Here is a 23,841-nt window from a genome sequence, read left to right on the forward strand (position 1 = left end):
TAGATTAGTTTTTATTGAAAACTGTGTTTATAGTAATCATAAACTACAAAGAAATAAAGTGATATATTTGAGACATCAGAGTTCCATTTTACTCTATTTTTATAAACCTCTATTAGGAAAGCTTTGTTTGCTTGTCAAGGTAAGATCCTAGAAATCACATTCGCCCCTGAATACTGTTTTTCAAAATAGAGTAACAACTACTTGATTGTAGAAAATGCTTTTAAAATATATTTGTTAAATGGATTAATGTTAATTGATCTAAAAGCGAAATAAAAAATTTGTAGATAGTATATACCTAGTAAAAAAGTTTGATCAACTATGCAAAAGAAAAATATCACTGTAACTCACCTCAGGCAAACCTCTATAGTATCTGATGAAATCAAGCTGCTGGACGAGATCTGAAAAACTTACCACTTTAGCACACGTTACTAAAATGATAATTAATTTTAAAATTTTTTATTGCTTTATTATAACCTCAGAACAAATAAAATGAAAATCTAAATAGAAATTAACAAATTGTTAAGAAAAATTCAAAAGCTAATATAAATAAAAAAGTTCTTCCAATCTTTCAAAATATAATGAGAAATTAAACAATAACTGTGTCCTCACCAAGGTTTAATGCTTTTTGTGGATGTGAATTCATGTTAGAACCACAAGATAACACTAATCAGATGCGCTTTTCTTCTATCAAAGCATATTATTTAATAACATGTAAGATATTCCGTATTTTTAATATTTTGAAACAAATCTAATTTGTTGTTTAATTTTTTAGGTTATACACATTAACGCGGGAAATCAAACAGAATTTTATGCCGAAAGTACACATTCACCGAGACGACCCGAGCATGGACCCGAGTATGGATGCTCACTATACTGGAAAAGCGTCGAGAGTGTCGAGACTCGAGATTATGGAGTTTGTTTTCGCATCCCGGCCGCCTCTACTTGTGCGAGGCGGGCTGCTCGGGTCGCCTCTAAGCATTCGCATATGCTACCGGGATAGTTGATAATTGAATTCCTCATACAGAAAAAGTGATCAGTTTATTTATATTTTTGGAAAAAAATGCATAATACACATGCAGTAATTAATTCGTAATATGCTTTCATTATAATGATTTCAACATAATATACAGGCATTCTATTTTTTTCTAAATGTGGTGTATCTAACCAGCAGAGTTTACAGCAATAAGCCATAAACTGTGCTCTTATAAAATTCACTATTTTAGAAAGAAATGGTTTTGGCAACTGACAAGAGTTGACAGTTTTAGTGTGACGTAAAACATTGACAGCAAACGGTTTGTGTATATATAGTCACTATTTTTTGATGAAAAATGTGGCTTAATGTTTCATTATAATGCAAACTTATCACATTTATTTAACACTGTGTTGTTAATAGAAGTTTTCTGTCCATCTAGGATATTGAAACATGTGCCATTTCAATTGTGTAAATTTAATTTGTTGAAGTTGAACCGCTACAAATGGCGTCGGACATTGAAGCTTCATGTGAAAATGATCCAAATTTCGCAGTTCTTTGTGCTTTTTTAGAGAAATTCGGTACTCAGAGTGGTTTACCGAAATATGACTTTCAGGAACTGCAAGGAATGTTGGAAAATTCTGAAGAAGGTAATTAAAAGCTGTAATGTTAGTCTTCATTTTGTAATTTTTTATTAGTATAAACATATTGCGTATTGTTACTTTGAAGTATTTTCATTTAATATTATAGTAATTAATAAGGATAATGCCTACTCCTAATATGAATGAATAGTACGTGTACATTTTATAATGTATGGATAATTTTATATAACAATTAGAACAATAAACAATTAAATCGCAATTTGTGTAAGATCGTACTGCGTAAAATTTTAAAATCAATTACGTTTTAAATGTGTACAGGACAAGGAATTTGTTGGGCTGTAATTTTCTAAATCCGTTTCTATCATTTGTAGTCAATATTTTATACCTATGTTGTGATCAAATTTTGAAGTTCATTTGAACATAAATCAACTTTTTTAAACCTTCAATTCTAAGAAGTAAATTTTGTACTACAGTAAAGTGTTCAATGCATATAAATTGTCTAATGCATGTTAGCCCAAAATGTGATAGAATTATACTGTCTTCATATATTATTTTATGTTTTTTCTTCTAATATAATTTAACTAACAATTTAGTTTATTGTTTTTTCATGCTTTGTTCTATGATAATAAACTTCTATAATTTAATGTTCAGAATATTCTTAGTTGATGTATATTGTTCTTAGTTCATCCAGTTCTGGTAGACCTTTTCTTAAGATTGCTGAGAAGAGCCAAGAAATCTTTTAAAAATGATAAATGGGAGAAGGCTATAGCTGCAATTTGTCATAGATTTAGTACACAAGATGCATGGGAAATTGAGAGGTTTGGCTATAAAAAAGCCAAACTCACAACAAAAGTTAGAATTCTTAAGGTAAGATATTTATTATAATATTCAGTTTTTCAATGCTTTCAATCATGACATTGCTGGAAAAAATAACTAAGATTCTATTGTTTTATTGACATTTAAGAATTAAGTGAAGAAATGATAACATATTACATTGGTTCACCATATTATAGGGAAACTGGTTTTAAGTTGAACTACATTTATTTTTCATGCTGATCATTATTAGAGGATGTTTTTGATGTCTACTTAATAATTAAAATAATTTTTTTTTACAATTATTTCTGAGAATTAGTATTTTTCATTTTAAATTTTCTTAGTATCATAAATATTGTTATTTTAGGAGTTACTCGAAATGCAATTTGACCATCACATGAAGTTTAAAAATGAGATAAACAAATTGGCCGCTGATGTTCTCAGATCACAACCATTAGGTAGAGATAAAGCTGGACATAACTATTGGTTTTTATCTGATGAATACTATCAAATAAGAGTTTATAAAGAAGATTTGGATGAGGAAACCTGGACCTTAGTTGCTAAGTATGTTTATACTTGTGTAAATATGATTTGTACAATGTTGTAAATATCTACAACTGATATTAATTACTGTACAAATTAGATTCCTCAGAATATTTAGTAAGCTCTATGTCATATATTATGACTAACATTTTAGTTATTAAGGAAGTGTGCTGTGTGTGAAATCATACAGCAGAAGTATTCTCAGAATTGTGCTTGAAGCTGCTATTAGTCTGTGAATTATTTCCATTATTTAAGAGAAAAACTATTTAAAGACAATATCTGTTGTACTTTTTTTCAGTTAGTAAACTCCACATATCGGCTATATAAGTATTGTTATCTCATTTAAGATAAAGGTACTAATAATTGACACAATTAGAATCTCTTATGGCATTTACATGTATTTCTGGAGATTCAGTAATTGACACCTATTATTCAGTTGTTAACAGTCCATTAGTTGACAAGTGCTACCAATGGTAGACACACCAATTATTGACAAAAACTTGACAAATTATTAATGACTTAGTAATAACAAAAGTAGGCATAAAATATGAGTAATAATAAAAAAAGGTAATCAAATTGGGTACAAGAATAGGTTTTAGGCTTCAAATATATCTATCTCCTATGAAAAAGTATATTTTATTCTATCACCAATATTTTGCAATTCTGGTTGTTCTAGTTTCTAAGTGCAATATGACTTGGAATGCGTAGATAGCTAGTACTCCAGCGGCTAAAACTGAGGTTTTCCTTATCATCATTGGTTGCACCAATATAGATGTTATTGTTCCCCATCTTTGTCAGTACCTCACTATTAGGTTGAAGGAAAAACGCACTTTCATTGCAGTTGAAAACAATTGTTGCATCATAAGTTACATCTAATAAATTCTTATACTCCAGATATTATTATTTCCCCATTGTCTAATTTTCTCTTCTGATACCTTTTCTCGTGCTGGAGTTAAATGCAACTCTTAGACTTGAGTTTGGGTGCCTTTTCAGAAATGAACTGAACCATTTTCTACCTGGGCGAGAATTTCTGACAGGATTCGGATGTTTCTTTTTTTTTGCAATAAAAGTTGTACCCTATCTAATAACTGATCTTTATGAACAAGATGATGAGCTTTAGCCACAGATAGTATCCATTATTCAACCAAATATTATTATTAAGAGGCGAGAGGCACAGAGTACGACCTGGCGGCCGTGGTTGCAGGTATGCCTCTTGCCATATCAGCAATAGATGAGTTTCCAGTAACTGACACCTGATGTACCAATAATTTACACATGTCAATAACTGGAACCATTGGCGTTTTAGAACTCTTATTAAGAGATGAGCTTTCTATGTGTTCTTGCATGCTTTGGTATGATTGCATTCAATTTGTTGAGGCTTCCAGTCATTGACACCTTTGTCAATAATTGTTACATGGTAATAATCGCTTGATCCAGTCATTGACACACGCCAACTTCAGATCATATGTTTTACTGATAAAAACGCACCAAAAATCCTTTGATTCATACATAAACTATCCTAGACAATATGGAATAAATCAAACATAAATACATTATAAAGAGGTAAAAAAATAGTTTTATTCACCTCAACATTAGTACTTATCTTATTATAAAAAACTTGAATCTTTAACAATAGTAACGAGCAGCAGTGTTTACATTACTTTCTATCAAACAACAATGATTGTTTTACGAACAAAAGCGTGTCGAAACATGTCGTGACATGAATCTCATACTATGAGATTAAGAGTTATACATTGGTGGGAACTTTATATAAAGGTTTTGGATTGACAAAATTCGTTAATTAGAGGTGTTTATACTTTTTCTTCATAGTTGAAAATTCGTTATAAAGAGGTTGTTCGCAAAAAATGTTCGATATGTAAAGGTATATTTCACATTGACTCTTATGACAATTTAAGGGGATTACGAAGAATTTGTTAAATCGAGGAAGAATTTATTACATACTAAGCTATTGACAACACCTACATTTCTGGAAATAAAAGAAACTGATTCATCTTTCTGCCTGGCTTAACATTTTAATATAAGTAGAGATAAGCTGAGGGGTAATGTCTAATTTTAATTTGAAATGTTAACCAAATATGTCTGAACTAGCATACACTTTCATTAAGTATATTTTCCTATTTCTTTAAAATGCTATGATACTATTTTTCAAAACTTTTTATTTCTACGTTATTTTCCAGAGAAGAATAGTTATGTAAATATAAAATGGATGTATTAATTCATTTGTTTCCTTCTTGTTTTTTCATATAATTTTTCATTTTGAATATTTTATTTCCAGAGATAGAGAAAGTTTGGTGTCTCTTATAACTAAGTTAAGTGATGGAGATTACAAAATTAGTTCAGATTCAGCTGTAAATGAAGATAGTAATTCACTTTCTGAAAAACCTGTTATTGATACTGGTCAAAAAGATGACGAAACTAAAGATGAAGTTATCGAAAAACCAAATGATAATACAGAAGTAAAAGAATCTCAAGAAAATGTTGATAATAAAGATAGTGGTGATGATGAATCAACACTAAGAATTAAGAAATTGAGCGGAGTCTTAGAAAATGAACCAAAAAGGCCTAAATTAGAGATGGCCAAAGAAATAGAAAAAGATAAAGTTTTGAAAATTGAATTAACTAATTTAGTATCAAAAGAAATCAAAGACCCTCCTGTTTTAGTGAAAGGTGATGGTGCAGGTGCTGATAGTGAAGCCATTCCTATTGTAGGTGATGAATTTGAAGAAGAAACTGTGTATTTTTTTGGTGAAGGCAGTGGAGAGGATTGTCAGACAGGCAATGAGGAAAAAATTGCAGAAAATGATAGCTCTAGTAAAACAAATAATGACAGTATTAATAAAAATTTAGTTACAAATAATGATCATGTAGATAAAAGTGGGGGAGTTCCTTGTACAGTAAATCCAGTAGAAATTAATAGCAAGACTGACAATAATAGCTCTAAAAAATTTCTGAATCCTGAAAAGGAAAAAAATTCATCACAAAGTGTTGAAAAAGATACTTGCTTGGAAAATGATTCAGAAAAAGACTTTGAATTACCCAATAAACAAACTCTTACAACAAGTCCAACAGTAGAAGACAATCACACAAAAGAAAATGAAAAAAAATGTGTTGAAAGTAACAGTACTAATAAAGTTACTGATGAAGTTAGTCATAATGATCACCATTCTAAAGAAACTACAATAGCCTATGAAGAATATTCTAATGAGCTCAAAAAGATGGAAGATAATAATAAAGTTCTTCCTGTTATTGAAGAAGTTTGTGTGAAAAAAATTGCATATGTATGTGGAAATGAAGACAAACTAAATACTATTTCAAATATGGAAGATAGTTCATCATATATTGAAAAAAGTGAAGATCCTACACCACAGATTGAGAAAACAGATGATTCTCCATTAACTATCAAGAGAACAGAAGATTCTTCACTTGATTTAAAAAATATAGAAGATTCTACATTTCTGATAGAAAAAACAGAAAGCCCTTTACCTCTAATTGCAAATATTGAAGATAAATCTACTATTGAGAATACAGAAGAAATTTCATCTTCTATTGAAAAGAAGGAAGAAACAGAAAACACATCTGCCATTGAAAAAATAAACTCTTCATCTCCTGAAACTGGGGAAGATTCTTATAATAAAGAAACAGAAAACTTTGAAAAAGAACCCTGTAAGACAGATATAAAAGATGAAACTCAACAAGATACTGAAGAAACTCAAAAAACAGCCCCAAAAAAATCGTTAAGATCTGTAAGAAGTAAAAAAATATGTATTGCTTCAACAAAAGAAAATGAAAATGCAAAAGAAGAAATTGCTCATGATGTTCCACCAGAAGTTATTTATGTTAAAGGAAGAAAGAGTGCAAGAGCTAAATTGAAAGATACAGAATCTATAGGAGCTACAAACAAAAAGCCTAAATTGGTCCAGGAGAATAGTGAAGATAAAGGTAAGTTAGGCATTTATCTGACATGAGGTTGTATATTGAAACTGTACATGCGAATATTTATTTTTGTAGAACAAACTGCTTCATTGGAAGGAATGGAAAACAAGTCAAACACTGGTAAAGGAAGTATGACAAGTACAAATTCGTCTCGGGTTTCATCACCTATTTCTCTAGCTGATTCTACAATAACAGTGCCTGAATCAGCCGATAGTATTGAAGCTCCACCTATTGAAAATGATCCGCTAGCAGACCCTCTTGCTTCAGAAGAAGATCTAGCAGTACCACAACCACAAAATATACAGTCATTTTCTTTTGATTATAATGATTCTTCAACCCCTCCTCCAATACCAATTATTCCTTCTGTAAGAACTCTTAGAGGAAAAAGACGACGAGAAACTAGTCCTATAGAAGATGCTACATCTGACAAAGATGGAAAGAGGAGAAAAATCAAGGTAATTCATAAATATATTTCAATATTAGAAAAAAAATGATCTTCATAGGGTATACCATGAATTTAAGATAGAGATTCAGTATGTGTTGAAACAAAATAACCTCAATCTCTGAAGACGATAAATTGGTTATCAAAACGCATTGTCAGACAGTGTGATTCTGAGTGATGGTGTAGTGGTAGTGTAATAATTACATAATTAGTGTTTTCAGTATGAATATTACAACTTAACAATATATAGAGGTAAAGTAAGAGAATGGTCTAATTAATATATAACATTTTTAGGGAAAGAGACAAATTGACGTGGAATTAAGAAAAAGTATCGAGCAGAAAAAAGAGCAACAACTAAGCAGTAGCGATGAAGTTATTGAAATCTCAGATACTGATGTGAAATCTAAAAAACCTACAACAAAGAAGAAAAAACCAATTGCTAAGGGAAAAAAACTGTCACCAACTGATATCATTAGTCTAAGTGATGATGATTCCAATAGTACACCTACTCTTGTGAAATCTGCTCCCAAGCCTAAGAAACCAATAGTTAGACATCCTGAAAATAAGAACAGTAAGTTGTGTGTATTCATTAATATAATTTAATTCATAGATTAAAATTATTCGATTCGTTTTTACACTTGAAGAGTGTATAAAATTTCAGTTTATGTAAGAAGTACAGTATTTTACAAATCAGAGTAGTTTCAATGTAGAAAATTTAACCAACCATTATTAAAGTCAGTATTCAGTATTTGTACTTATGCAGATAAGCCAATTCTTAAACAGTTCACTATTAGATGGAGTATTAAAAACTAAAATGTATTTGTTTTAAAAATTGTGTGAATTTTTTCTAACTTATAGAAAACCTCTTTTTCATGAAAATATCGAGTTTAGATTATTAAATTTTCTAGAACTGGAGTTGTGTCTTCTTAAAGTTGAATTATTAATCGTCAAAGAAAAAACAAAAGACATTAAACTAAACTTGTGAAATGATAATTAACGCAATATTACCAGAAACTGTATTATTTTTCTATAAATATTATTGATTTCATCCCAATTTAACTTGGATATATGTGAACTCCATAAATTCATCCTCATCTAACAATTTGCTAGACTTGTGTTGATATTTTGTAATAAAACTTTTTATATTTAAGTTTGAGTAGGATTCATAAGTTTTTTTTAATTTGATCATTCTTTAAGAGAGATTACTTGCTGGACTGGATATTTCAAATACGGACCTTGAAGAAACATCAGGTGTTCGACAATCGAGAAGGATAGCCCAAATAAAAATAAAAGAACAATCAGAGCATCCTAACAAGTCTGAGTCTAAAGATGACAATAAATGTAAAAAGAAAAAATCAGAAAAGGTAATGCGAAAATGTAGAATTGTAATTTACTTTACTAAATATATTTTTATTTAGAACGTCGTGATAGTAGAAAAGAAGAAAACTAACAAAGATAAACTGAAAAAAGAAGATTCATCTGAACCTGAAGTTGTTAGAGACGATTTTTTGAAAAAGAAGAGACGGAGGGGTAAAAAGCAAAGGAATAAATTCGACGAAAATCGTCCTTGGCAATCCAGTAGTGAATCTAGTGAAGAACATGAGGAGATTGAAGAGGAAGAAGAGGTTATTGAGGAATATGAACCACCTCTTGATTTTAAGTCTGATCATGAGTTCTCTCCCGAAAGTGACATCGAGAATACAGATACATATCAACCACCAAAAAGAGCTAGAACAGCTCGGAAGAAAGTTGAAGTAGGTAAGTCAAATTTGATTTTTTAATTCTATATTTAATATGGTTTGGTCAGTACTATTTTCTAGATCTGATATGTCTACAAAAAATTTGATTTATAGCTTTGTAAATAAATGTCAAATGTATTTGTACATGAAGAACCATTTTGCAATCATTTATTTCAAGTCAAACAATTTTATAATTGGTTTAATTGAAAAATACTTTTTATAGGAAGAAATTTATGCTCCCCATCAAAATTAATGTATTATTTATTTGATTGAAACATTTGAAAAAAGAACTTTACATTTTTTTACTGCAATTATGGTCATGCCCAATTTTTATATTAAAGTTATTTTTTTTTAAGAATGAAAGAGAAATTCAAGACTTTAATGCTGTGAAAAACATGTGAACTTGGTAAAATCTAAGAAATGGTTTGTTTTAAAATCATTTTGCTTATGTATGTGAATTCAATTCTGGGCAGCACAATAATTCCATACCAAACCAAACTAAAAATTGAAAGATAATATTGACTAATAATGGTCAATTTGTAAAGTTCAATATTGAATAAAATACGAAAGTCATCATTAACATTTATTTTAAACTTTTGATCTTTTTCATTTATGAATATGACATATACATTGTATTCTAGAAGATTCTGAGGATGCAGAAGAAGATTTTCCATGTCAGAAGTGTGGCAAATCTGATCATCCTGAAATGGTATTGCTCTGTGATAAATGTGATAATGGTTGGCATTGCTCCTGCCTCCGTCCACCTCTGTTAAGCATTCCTGAAGGTGACTGGTTTTGTCCGCCTTGCCAACATGTAAGTAATATAAAGTGATATTTTATATATTTATATATATTTTTGAATGTTCATTTATCCTTGTGATGGACACAAATTGCAAAAATGCAATTAGGTCAACTTTGCTAATGAACTAGATACTGGCACTTATTTCTCTTTCCATTTAATCACATTTCATTCAACTTTTAGTGTGAATGTTTCTTTGTAGTATATACTTTGACTATTCCATCTGGTACTTTTCAGTTTTACATCTATTATGGTACATTTTTAGATAAAATTGGTCGAAAATCTTCATGCCAAATTACTGGAATATGATAAAAAATTAAGTAAAAAAGATTTAGAAGATAGAAGAAAAGAAAGGTTAGCATATATAGGTATTAGTTTGAACAATGTACTCCCATCCAAAGAGAAGGAACATAGGAAGAAGAGGCGAAGGCATTCTGAAGACATTATGGAATCTAGTAGTGAACAATCAGAATCCACCCAATCTGAAAGTGACAGTGATAGCGATGAACCAATATATCAACTCAGGCAACGTAGGCAGGCAAAAAGTTACAAATTTAATGAATTTGATGATCTCATTAATTCTGCTATTCAAGATGAGATAGAAGAGAAGCAGCAAGATGAAGGTAAAGTATCAAATTCTCAAAATATCTTATTCCTCTTGAAAATCAATTTTATTTTACAGCAACGCAAAGTCGCGGTAAAGACATGGCAACAATAGTGAAAGCAGAAGAAGCAGAACGAAAAGAAAGAGAATTATCTGATAAGAAAGAGCAAAATGACGAAAAAGGAACAAAAGATAATGTTGACAGTAAAGAAAATATTGAGGAAGATAAAGTTGAGAAAGATAAGGCTGAATCTGATGATGAAGTAATCAAGCCCCCTGTAAAAAGAAGAAAGAAGAGAAAGAATTTGAAAAACTTAGATTTTAGTAGTGAAGATGATGACGAAAGGGATGAGGATTTCAAGGGATCAAGGTAAATGTATTTTGGGATTGGTTGATTAGATTTAAATCCAGTAGTTTCCAGTAATCAAGTTTACAATATACATTTTTTTGTAGATTTACGTCTAAAATAATGATATTTAATAAAAGCGCCAATAAAAAAGGACGTGGGTCTCTTTTAATCATTTTATTCACATATATTTTAAACTTAAAACTTTCAATTAATGTTTTCTATTTTGATAGTTCTAGTTCTGAGGAAGAAGATTTAGAAGAAGAAGAGGAGGAGGATAGTGATGATAGTGAAGATTATGCAGTTGGCCGCAGAGGCAAATCTTTGCGCCCTTTACGAAGGTCAACCAGGGCAAGGGTTTCTCGATATGATGCTGATTTTGGTAATATCTTTGTACTTTATAGAATTTTATACAAATTCACTTTTTTCAAATTAATATTTTCAACCACCCCACAAAATTATAATTTATATCAAAAGTAATTAGGATAGACATTATATTCATTGAATAATTTCAGTCAATGATGAAGATGAAGATATACCAAGAAAGAAGAAGAAGAAAATTAAATATTTCAGTGAAACTGAATCAGAATCTGATGGTTCATGGGGAAAGAAAAAGAAAAGGTAAGTTGTCATAATCATTTCAATTATTTAATCGCTTCCGTAATTGAGATTTATTGAATTGGACTTTTTTTTAGCTGTTAAATAACCAGACCTATTTTTTTCAACCAACATACATCCTAATTCTTATTTACCAAATAACCAGAAATTCAGTTTCTTTACCTTTTTATAAAAAGTTAAATCTGTTAACCTGAAGATTATATACATTATAAAATTAATCATTTACCATCGCCTCTTTTCGTGTTCCTTGGAGCAGCCATTTAATTTCAAAACAATATGTTATTGTAGTTAAATTATTCTATATCCTTATACTTTGTCGATATAAATAATACTGTAATCGCTGTTGGTTACATGTACGACCAAAGTTTTGAATATAAAATACGAACAATGGTTATACACTGCGGTTAAATATAAACATTGGTTATTTTTAACCAAAAAAGTTACAGAATAGACCCTATATAAAATTGACAATTAGAATTTTGGATGAATTTTATGAACAACAACTTGCTGTTCAGCTTATGCTTTGAGCAATTAAACACAACCACAATGTATGGTTTATTGTAGTAGCCTAATTATTTGTTTTACATTTATTAATATATAATTAATTGGTACTTTATTGGAACAAGACCTAAGGCTATAATATTTCTATTTTCAATAATGTTCTCAATAAAATATACAAATTTAATAGTTATGATTTTCTCAGAGTTATGGGCTCGGTTATTAGTGTACTTGTTCATTTTGCTTCTATTCTTATATTTTTAACTACTGATGTATTCTCTGTTATATATCTTTATCTTTGTGTAGAACAAACATTTAATTATTAGACTAGGGACTTCTTCAGGTGCTCTTATAAACTAAAATGTAAATTTAAAGGTCTGGTATGATTAGAAAGAAAAAAAAGAAGAACAGTATTTTGGACGAATTGTCTGATTTAGAAATCAAAGTTAAAAAGCGACCCAAAATAAAATATGGCGGGTTAACTTCCAGTGATGAAGATTTGGGAAGAGGACGCAGAACTAGAGGGAAAAAAACTACCTATATTGATACTTTGGGATCAGATAGTGATGATGTAAGTAATTGTTCAAGTAGTAAATACAGTATTGGAAAATATTTTGTGGAACATATGAATGTTAACATATAATCTTTTTTTAAGTTTTTGAGGTTTAATACATTCGATCGTTAAATCTAAATTTTATTTCTTAGTTTGTAGTCTTTCAGGTAGTTCATAGGTTTATTTGGGGTCTTCTTGTAGTAACTTTTCCAGTGAATGTGGTAATTGATTCATTTTTTGTTCCTTGTCATATTTTAAAAAGTCGATTAAGGGGTGTTTCAGATTTAACTCACTATTGCATATCCCGCACATTGGTTTGTAGTTTCCTGCTAGTAGGTAGTCATATGTGATATGAGTATGTCTGATTCTTAGACGGTAAATGATCAGTTGCTCACTTCTACTTATATTGTTGGAGTTATAGTCGTGATAATTTGCTTTGGAATCGGTATGTACTATATAGTTACTCTTTACTGATTGCTCTTTGTTGTGGTTTGTAAGTTTTTTTGCTAATCCATCTACCCTTTCATTTTCCTCCATTCCGTGTGGGATGGAACCCACATAAATTTCACATTTATCTTGTTCCTGCAAGTGAGTAGCTCCATAACATGAATGGCAATAGGATTGTTGTAATATTGTTGGCAGATTGCCGATAGTGAACTTTGGGAATCTGTTATTATAATATTATATTCTTAGATCCAATTTTCTGAAATTCCTTAAGTGCTTCTAGAATGGCAAACAGTTCAGCATAGTGGATAGATGTAATAGGAGGGAGAAAGGTTTTCGGAATAGAAAGCGGCTCCAGCTTCATTTTGATTTTTTGAAGCTTCTAAATCTTATAAAAGTTGTCGTATTTACTTAAGGTTATCAGGAATTGTTGTTTTATTATGTTTATTGGTGTTTCTGATTCATTGAGATGGGCAAGTTCTAGGTCTGTAGTAGGGAAGGCTATTGTTCATAGGGAAATAGCATCTATCGATGATATATCATAAATATTTGGAAATTGCAGATTCAGTTGGACTGGACAGATATGTGTTGACTCTGCAATAGAAAAGTGAAGTAGTGTAGTTGTTCTTTTTAAAACATACAGATACAACGTTATGGATTGCAGGATGTCTTGTATTTGATAATACAGAGACCATATACGAGATGCTCAGATATAGTCTTCAGTAAGAAAGTGGTAGCTCCCCAATTTCTTTAAATATGATTTGGATGGGACTTCTAAAATGGGCACAGATGCATAGTGCTGTGTAGTTGTAGACGATCGCTCTTAGGTCAAGTTTAGATCTTATCAATTATTTGTATATGCGTAGTAAACTTGAGTAGTCTGCACCCCAGCTTTTGAATGCTAGTGTTCTGAGTAGGTTAATTGCAGGTTGGCATTTTTTCTTCAATGTCAGAATGTGTGTTTTCCATTTAAATTTTTGATCAAGTATCAGTTTACTTCTATATATTCTAACTTTTCTCCATATAGATATAAAGTTTTGGGCTGGAGTTGAGCTTTCTTGAGAAACATATCGCTTTTGTTTCCGATGTATTGAATCGCAACCCAGTTTTTTACCAATGTTGTATTATGGCTATTGCTTGTTCAGTGTTCTTATGCGGTGGTGTCCTCAGCAATAAATAACTTAGTCATCTGCATTTTACTGGTTATTTACAGTTTGCAATAATCGAATTTATCGCTATGAGAAATAATGTATTGAGATTCGACCCTTGTGGTACATCATTTTCATGTGCCTTCAACTGGAAGTATACTCCATTCACTCGAACTTGATACTGACGATTTGCTAGGAAGCTAGGAAAATATTTCAATATGTTGCCTCGTATTGACCAGTCGCAGAGTGTTTTAATTATTGAATATTACCAGACTGTAGCTTATCCAGCATCACGAACCCTCAACTTCTCATAATGTTAAATTAATATACTACATACTGTGCAACAGGCACATTAATATCCAAATGATATACAATACAAATGCCACACTGCTTTTCATTTAGAGTATAACTTTTATATTCAAAGTACCTATATATCAGTATTGACATGTAAACTATAAGAAAATATATGCTTCAATTATTTTAGGAGAGGCGGAGAAGAAATAGATTGGGTATAGAAAGTGATGATTATGATGATGAAGACTTTGTTGCTAATGAGGAGGATGAAGAGAAAGACAGTGATCCGGTCAACGAAGATGGTGATGAAGATTCGAAAAATGAGACTGAACGAAAAACTTTTGTACCAAAAATATATATAAAACCACCAGCAGTTAAGGAAACAGAAAAATTGAAAGATGTAGAGAAAACCAAAGAATCAGAAACACTTAATGAGCCAGAAAGGTCAAAAGATGAAGAAGAAGGGAAAGTGAAAACACCACAATCAGAAATCCTAAAAGAAAATGAGGTTCCCAAAGAAATTGAGAACACCGAAAAAAAATTGGATGAAAAAATTGAGAGATCTTGTGAAGAGAAATCAGATAAAGAGAAGATGTTGGAGAAATTAAAGGAAACCTTGGAAAAATCGAAAGCCGCTAAAGAGGAATTGGAGTTAAAACCAGTTAAAGTTACACCTAACATAGAAGAAGAGAGAAATGGAAATTCAGGAAAGGATTTGAGCAAGAAGACCTTGGATCATCTAGATAAGGCAAAGGACTTAATAAAGGTAAGAAAATTAGATACTGCAATTATAGCCAAGTATTATCCTATTTAGTCAAAAGTCAAGTATTCTATTTGGTCAAAAATCAATGAACCTATGTGTTAACTTCTTGATGCTCTTTTATCATTTCTTGTTATGGTTTTTTAAAATATTAATTTCAACTGAAGTTCTCTTATATCCCTCCTACATAATTTTCTCTTCCTCACCTGCTCGCTGATTTGTCGTACTTCATGCTTTTGTATACTTTTGAATATTCTTCTCAATAATTTTTTCTGTTTTCCATTTTTCACCATATTTTCTACTTTTCTACTAGTATTTTTATCTTTTTCCTTCTAAATGTAGTTTCTGTTCATTACACCATTTTATCCATACATTCATTTTTTCTTTTATTAGCAATCAAATCTCAATCCTCGAACCATTGTAAACATCTTTTTCTTATATATTGAAATTTATATAGCCTTTATAGTAAACCTTGCTGTTATTTTATTTTTCATAATTGAGATAATGACATATCAAATTATTTAGCTTGATATAAAGTTAAACCAATCCAAGAAATTTTGAAAATATCATGATAATGTTTTATGAATAGATCTAATTTAAAATTTGCTAATGTTATGTGTTAAAATTTGCCCACTACTGCCCCTAGCTCATATATTTGTTCTCAACTTTTCATAGAATTTATCTGGAGTTGAAGTTGAAAAGAAAAAACGGAAAGCCGTGGATGGTACAGAAGATACGCAGGAATATTTAGACTTGGCTCAACAAGGAAAAAGACAGCAAGTATCAAATATTACGCACAAACCTATCATTAGTAATGTTGAAAATATGATACAAAACGATGACGATAACGATGAATTGTCAGAACCTCCAATGGGAGTTGCACTACCACTTTTTGATGAAATAAGTAAAAAAGATGTACCAGAAGTTGCACAAAAGAAAAGAGGACGTGGTAAGCAGATAAATAGCATGATAAACTTTTTAATATTATAATAAAATATTAGTTAAAGGCAAGAAAACGTTAGAAGAGGCTCTAACCAACCTAGGCAACAAAAAGCTGGCTTCAGAAGCTGAATGCAACATAGAAATAGCCGCACCTCCTCAGCCATTCTCACAAACCACGCCAACACCATCTGTAATCACTAGAATGTTGCAAACAAAGCCCGGTCAAACAACTACTTATCCCATTGGTTCCATAAGGCCTAAACAGTTTGCTACAATGCTTGATGATGACGACGATGAAGATAATAATTCTCTGATTTCTAAACCTAGAGCTGGCTCACCAGCTGGACATCAGCCAATGCCTCCAACAGGTCCTTTCCCTACAGGTACATTTTGTGATATTTTATTATGGGAATAGTTTCTTTTTGTGCAGTAACTGTGAAGAAAGTTACTATTTAACTATAAATACCTAATTATAAAGCTTGTGAGAATATTATAAGAGCTCAGATTGGTTATAAAATCAGTGCAAGACAGCAGAGAAATAAGTTGACAAATAATATAGTGAAACATCATAGTTTCAAGAACAAAGATTTCCGTAAAATCTCTAATCTTTGTTTATAAACAAAATTATGTTAACAAAAAATTAATAAAGAATTTTCTCTGTGGACTGACTTCACTATTACGATGCTATTAGATTTTTTAAAATTTGCACGATTCAAATGTTATTCATATGTAAATTTAATTTTTAAACAAAGTATTCTCAACTACTACTTTTTAGGGGCTCGTGGTCCTGTTGTAATGCCATTCAGACCAATGTATCCTCCAAATATGAACCATTTTCCTTCTGGAATGTTACCACCACATCCAATAAGAGGTACACCTCCAGGTAAGAATGATTATGTGCAAAATTTGTGTTTGCATCACATCACTCATGCTGGTTCACTCAAATATCAAATACCTTTTTTTCAATGATTCAATGATAAAATATAATTTGTTTTTGTCTTTTTTAAAATTCTGAATTGACAATAAAATAGTATTGATGAAATATTTTGTAGGCACATATTTGTATAATTCATATTTTTTTTTGTAAAATATTTTGCTCAAATGTAGAATTTGGATTTACAGGTATGCACCCATCAATGTTCCAACCACACAGATTTATGGATCCGTCTCCTTCGGGAGGTGGACAAGTAAATATTCCAGAACATAATCCCAGAATTCACCCACCACCTTCCGGAAGTCCTGGAAGCAAGGGTGATATACAAAATTTTTCGAGAACACCTCCCCCTAACAGATTTTCTCCCGTTGGTATAAACCCAAGTCATCCAGGTAGTTCATATTTCCTAGTTTTTTGAACATTAGGTGTTGGTAGCAGCATGATTCTAATAATTCTTGTAGAAATTCCTTTGGTGTCAATAGTTAGTTTTAGTATGTGTTTTATCCAAAAAAAAAAAAAATTGAAAAGTGACAGCTTATGAATATCATAAAAGTCCATTTAACAAAAAATACCAAAACTTCTCGGCCTTATTCTTTGTAATTGACTAAACTTAACAAAAACAGTTTGTGATAGGAATATATTTCATCGAATATTCATTAAACCAATATTCCAAAAAAGTAGATCATGGTCAGAATCTATTATATCCCGTTTAATAACAATGAAGAAGTGATTAAGATAAGAATTTAAAGAAACTTCACCATAACTAAGAATAAAGTGTGAGAAGAGACAAAAACCATTCAAATTTTCAAACTTAATACCATTAAATGGTACACGTGGACTGGTACCTAATTCACTAGACTTTTGTTCAAATATCTTTCAGGCAGAAAAACTAGCAATTAAAAGACTATTAGCATTCTAACATATATATTTATTTAGATAGTCTATCAGTTATAACAGAATTCAGTTTGAGTTGTTGAGCACTTAGGAATGAAAAGCTCAATACACTTGCCAGAAAATGAGCACAAATGCCTTTTATGACCTCGAAGCCTTTCAGCAGTGTTTCAGCAGAAAAATGTTTTCACATGAAAGAGTTTCAGAAGAAGGAAACTAAAAGAGAAGCACTCTGGTGGTGCGTTTTCCAATTAACCTTAAGACTTCAGTATATTTTCCCATTCAGTGTTATCATTTGAGCCTTTGAACAAATTAAATATTTTTTTTGTAACTTTTTCATATTGAACACACTATTTACTCCTACCTCTGATTCTATCTGTCCCATACTTGATTATCTATTCTCTTCATACTCTTTTTATACTTTGTTCTAAAAATATATTTCCCCTATCTACTTTATTCATTATATATTGAATATTGGCTGTTTGTAAGACAATATAGTCGAGAATCATAAAAGGAAGATCAGAAAATGATAACGAATAATGTTTTAATCAAAAATGTGTATATTTAAATTTGTATATTATTTTCAGGACCCCGTCCACAGCACATGTTACCACCGCATTTACCACCACCTAGACCACCTTATCCTCCTCCTCTTCCTAATCAATCAACTCAGCCACCCGGATATTATCCACCTTATCATGCAAGTAATGAACCTATCCCACCGCCTAGGGATGAATCTCTCCCGCCCGATCCCTATCACAATGTCCCGCCTCCCTATGAGCAACCATTTGAAGTAGCAGAGGAAGATGAAGCTTTGCCTCAGCAGAATACCGAGAATAGTCAAGGTAATATTTTTAATTGAGTTAGTCATCATTTGAAGTGATTCTAAGCGAAAACTATTGTGTGCTCTTACAATAACTTTAATATTTTCATCTTAATAAGATTACAACTTATAAATTTCCAAATTTATTTTTTTTTTTTCATAATAGTTCTCAAATTTTTTTGAAATTTTGGAAAAAAAACCATGAATTTTGAAAGTTTATTAGCAGTATGAACTACGTTTAAATAATATAAATTACTCGCTATTAATAAAATTTAAATTTTCCGGTATTTTATGAAGGATGTCATATTAGTAGTTCAGGTTCAGACCCCCAGTCAATGGCAATTTGATTATAACAAATAACATTGTTATAATCAATCAAATATAGGTGATCTGTGACCACTACTCTAACACTCACAATTACACTGTCGACACATTTTCGACGACCAACTTATCATCTTTGGAATTTACTTTCGGTCTCTAGAGATGATTGAATTGCGTATTAGACAATGTAATGTCACCAATGATTCCATAATTTTCAACCATACACCATCTCACTACTTTTTATTTAAACATTTACAGGAAGTGGAGAAGAAGAAACTGTTGGTGAATTTGGCGGCCTAGTATCATATTTTTCAAGTCAAAGGGACGAAGATTTAGAATCATAGTTTGAGATAAGAAGTAAAAGGGCTATTATTCTAACAGTAACTGAAGTCTGTTGTAGGACAAAAACATATGTATGTTGGATGGGCGAGATATTGACTGAAAATTTACAAAACGGTTTTGTACAAAAATGTATATGGAACTATTTTTTAAAATATAGATTTGGATAAAAGTGGTTGTTCACCACTATAATTTCTTTTTATAAAAATCTTTTTTCAGTGTGAGATAAGGGACATAATTATATTTTTTGTTGAGTAGTATTTTCTAATTAGTATTTAACCATGAAATTTTTAGATTGGTAACTCAGTCATTATTATTTTTTATACCTGCGATATATCCAAATAAATTTCATTAGCTATTTGGAATTTTCTATGATGTTTTGTATATTGAATCTACCACGAAAATTATTAATCATCATGAATTTTGGATCCTGCTACACAGAACAACTTATGGGGTTTTGTTCAAGCCTGTTTGTATATTTATGTGGCTAGATTATAATATACAATAAGTTTGTATTAATTTTTATTTCACTTATTCACTCCTTTTATACCACTGTTTTCACTGCAAAGTAGGGTTACAAGTAAAATATATGTAAGAAGATTAAATTGAAGTAATAGTGTAATTTAATTTGATTGCCTAAACTTGTCAAATTTAAAATATCTTTGTATAATTTTATATTTAACAAAAATATTTCTTTACCAAAACTATTATCAGGAAGCCAACTATTCTGATAATTTAGCTTTCCAATTGACTATGACGGTAATACTATTTATCTCTACAATAATTAGGTTTATGAATATTTTTTTGTGATAAATTGATAAATCATATATAGTTTTATAACAATATAATTATAATTTTTGAATTCAGCTCCCTAACAAACCTGAGCGCGTGTGACGTTATAATCTTAGTTTTCACTCATGGCAGTTGATATAAAAATAATAAGTGTTTTGATCTATTTAATTTTGTTGTCATTGTTAAGTATTCAAATTTAAATTGAAAATGTCGAACCTCAAAAGTTATCGTTCTTGTTTTGTACCATTATGTACGAAGACTACAAAAACAACTGACAAAATGTTTTTAAAGATTATTATTGGTTATAACATCAAACACCTTAAATTTAATAGCATAAATTACTTACTGAAGCTGCAGGGTCAAGGCATTGAACATCGAATTTTTCTTGACATTTTATTAATAGTTGAAAGTAACTGAATACTCTTTAATCCGAACTCAGTGTTTTGGACATACCCGACCTTTTATAATGCAAATATTATTTTTACGAGACATAGTTGAACATAACCTATAGCTATGTCGCCGTAACTCTCACGCGATGCTCTACAATTTATGAAATAAATAATTATATTTAATATAATGGAGAATAAATACTTAAATATTTTCATTTATTCAATTTTTTTAACAGACTCATCTTAATGCCTTTGCACCTCAAACTTCAGCAGAATTAGACCGAACGTCATTTTTTAAAAAAATTGGTTATAAAAATATCAACATCAGGAATATTATCAGACTTTGCCTCAATAAATCCTTTATCACACATAGCTAATCGGAACCAACTAACCACTCGGTTTTTGGCAATAAATTCTCAATATTATTGTCTAGTCACATGTAATAGCAATATCAATATTATTGATAATAAAGTTTTAAAATACACAAAAAATCAATAATTTTTTATTTCAAAAACCCAAGTTTTTCTCGATTTCATTTAAAAACTCATCAGATATTTTGAATTAGTTGATAGAAAATAGAATTTCAATGGTTAGCTTAAAAAAAACTACAAAGTATATATGCTAGATAGTATGTCAGTTGCTATGTGCTTTTCTCATTTTTTTACCATATATATTATTTTAGTGTAATAAATAAAACATATGTCTACTGCTCATCCATCTAATTGGTAAATGTGACTTGGTGGGATAAAATATCAGGATAGATTTAATAAATTTTATAATTATGATGTAAATACTTAATTTTAGTAGTTGTAAATAGATGTAAATAATTCTTTGTTTTTATTTTATGTGATTAAAAAGTTATAACTTCAAGTAATATTATTTATCCAATTGTGTCTCTACCAAATACTTTATCATATATTTTCCACATTAATGTAAATTTTCAAAAATAAGACCTCAAGTTGAATAATAATTTTTTTAAACTATTTTGAATATTATTTTTAGTTATTGGTCTTTTGGTATGTTCAAACTCAACATTTGTAAATTATAAATCACTTTCAAAATGCTTTTTTTTTTATAAACAAGAGTTGGGGCAAAAGGCATACAACAGACTAGTTTATTGCAATAGCATACAATGCAATTTAAATAGAATCAGCATTTGCCGCACCGTTTGTGATTCGGGTCACCTGTTGTTGCACATCATTAGCAATTCCCATTTTGCAAACCACTTACCACATACTGCTTCTTATCGCGAGAATACAGTTGATGCACCAATTCTTATCATCCCCAACGTTGAAGGGCTACTTCAATCTCGGTACTACCAGCTATCACACACTATACCTGCAGAACTTAAAACACATACATTTACGATTCGTCCTCATATCTACAAGAGAAAAATGATTGCTATGACATATGCCCCAACGCTCGTATTTATTTAATCAAATGATATTTTTAATTTTCAATGAATTTATTTGTCATTTTTACTGATTATGAATTGATATTGTGATTTATTATTATTTTCTTGAATTGCTATATACAATCTCCAGCAAAATTAACGCTATTTCCTAATTTTAAAAAATATTCCAAATTATTTGAGCAAAATTTATTAAGGTGGAGTTAAACTCATTTTTAAAGTTTTAATAAAGTTAAGAGCTATGTCGTGTTCTTCAAGAAAATGATCTAAATCATTTCTTACATTTTAAGAAATTTCCATTTTTTGCACGACAGCTAAAAGTATTGATAAGTTATTATTAATCCTAAAAAGATAATTTTATTTCATGTAGAGATATTGAAAGTTATAATCAAAACAAAATTATGCGTTTTTTTGCTGGGCCGCTCTTTTTATTTTGAGCCATTAGTAAATCTGTTTTGTTATTTTTAAGGTAGGCCAAGCGCCACAGAAAAAAAATGGGTTAATAATGCCAAGTTCTGGAGAACGGATTTTTTTAATATGTCAGGGGTGTCTCCTGAATGTAAACCAAGCGGGCGTCATGGGGGGTCGCCCGCGTCAGCCGCTATCTTGGAAAACACGTTTTATCCACCATCACACTATTTATAATTTTAATTGATTCACTACACAGTTTTATTGACATTTTATGTGTTATGAAACGTTTTTCGTATACAACGAGCAATATTGCCATCGATAATGTACGAGGTACAAGCTCTATCAACCTGCAGCTCTTAAACTATAAATGTTACGGGAAAATTTATAGGAAATTTCTTGCTCTACAAATTCAGTTATCATCATTATTAATTTATCATGAACCTAACAAAAACCATATTTTAAAACCTATGCGTTATACAAAAAAAGTTTTAAATAAAAAAGATGGCAAAAATTAGTCTAAAAAAATTTTTGTCGTACGATGTGCGGTTCGCGAGATATTCGATAAAATTCTGAACATATTCTAAAAAAAATCCGTTCTCTAGAACTTTGCAAAAAGAAGTATCCGTCGCTTGGTCTAAGGGGTAAAAATCTATTATTTTATCTGGATTAGCATTGTGTTTTTAATATTTGAATAGAATTACTTTGGTGCTCATTTTGAATCAAACAATAATTATTTTTACAATAATTCTATCAAGTAATAATAATGTTATGATTCTTATGGTGCCTCTAAAGTAACTTTTGACTGAAATTACTTACTCATCACAAAGTATATCGTTGGGTTAAGTAATTTATTACAATGGATTGGATTCGTATCTACTGAGATAATTATTTCTGGGTAACATATTTTAAGCAAATATTGTGGTATTCAAATCAATGCGACGCTGTTGATCCAGGTAGCATAATATTTTTAATTTATTTGAGTTAGTTAAAAAAAAAACGAAGTCTCGAATGGAATATATATTTGAATGCTACAGTGATAAAATCATTTTATGTAAATGACATAAGATAATTGGACTTATTAAATGTTGAAGGAAAACTTAACAAAAGGTGTCTTCATCCAGAAAATTTTTAGATAAAGTTGAGTTGGATGGACATACAATTCCATCTAGTATATATAATTTGCATTTGAAAAGAGTCGATAGACATCCTGTATAAATTGAGTATGTGACAGATATCTTTGATAAATGTACATTATAGCTATCTATTTGTTTACTTTAATTTTGTGCAATTATAAATTATATATATTCCACTTTTTTCTTTTAGGCAGTTTTTCTTTCATATATTTATTTTGATATAAATTGTGTATTTGAATTGTATTTAATAAAGTATATTGTGTATAATTAATTTTCTTCAATCCTTGCAGTTTTCATTGTGAATCTGAAAAGTTGGTAAAGGTATTGA

General features: G+C 30.2%; 2 protein-coding genes across 4 annotated transcripts in view; one reads left to right on the forward strand and one right to left on the reverse strand.

Annotated features, from left to right (window-relative positions):
- LOC130896216 (DNA mismatch repair protein Msh2) overlaps positions 1 to 892 on the reverse strand; it is a 47,575-nt gene extending 46,683 nt beyond the window's left edge. Inside the window, exons 1-2 of the mRNA XM_057804154.1 lie at positions 610 to 892; positions 349 to 398 (exon numbers count right to left, since the gene is read on the reverse strand). Of these exons, the coding sequence (XP_057660137.1) occupies positions 349 to 398; positions 610 to 643 (84 nt within the window). The 5' untranslated portion in view covers positions 644 to 892. The remainder of the gene's footprint in view (positions 1 to 348; positions 399 to 609) is intronic.
- Positions 778 to 23,780, forward strand: LOC130896212 (remodeling and spacing factor 1-like). 3 transcript variants are annotated; one of them, XM_057804145.1, is made up of 21 exons: positions 778 to 1,620; positions 2,255 to 2,439; positions 2,753 to 2,949; positions 5,225 to 6,888; positions 6,958 to 7,337; positions 7,619 to 7,895; positions 8,522 to 8,688; positions 8,743 to 9,082; positions 9,705 to 9,877; positions 10,128 to 10,485; positions 10,545 to 10,836; positions 11,046 to 11,194; positions 11,328 to 11,433; positions 12,304 to 12,499; positions 14,558 to 15,133; positions 15,803 to 16,076; positions 16,129 to 16,452; positions 16,845 to 16,952; positions 17,192 to 17,395; positions 18,482 to 18,739; positions 19,297 to 23,780. In XM_057804145.1, the coding sequence occupies exons 1-21, from the start codon at positions 1,476 to 1,478 to the stop codon at positions 19,380 to 19,382; spliced, it is 6,459 nt and encodes a 2,152-aa protein (XP_057660128.1). In that variant the 5' UTR covers positions 778 to 1,475; the 3' UTR covers positions 19,383 to 23,780. The 3 variants fall into 3 exon arrangements, with proteins under 3 accessions (XP_057660128.1, XP_057660129.1, XP_057660130.1); XM_057804146.1 differs by having other exon boundaries at positions 9,708 to 9,877; XM_057804147.1 differs by lacking the exon at positions 17,192 to 17,395.
- Positions 23,781 to 23,841: the final 61 nt, after the last annotated feature.

This window comes from Diorhabda carinulata, chromosome 7 (assembly GCF_026250575.1).
Source record: "Diorhabda carinulata isolate Delta chromosome 7, icDioCari1.1, whole genome shotgun sequence".
Lineage (NCBI taxonomy): Eukaryota > Metazoa > Arthropoda > Insecta > Coleoptera > Chrysomelidae > Diorhabda > Diorhabda carinulata.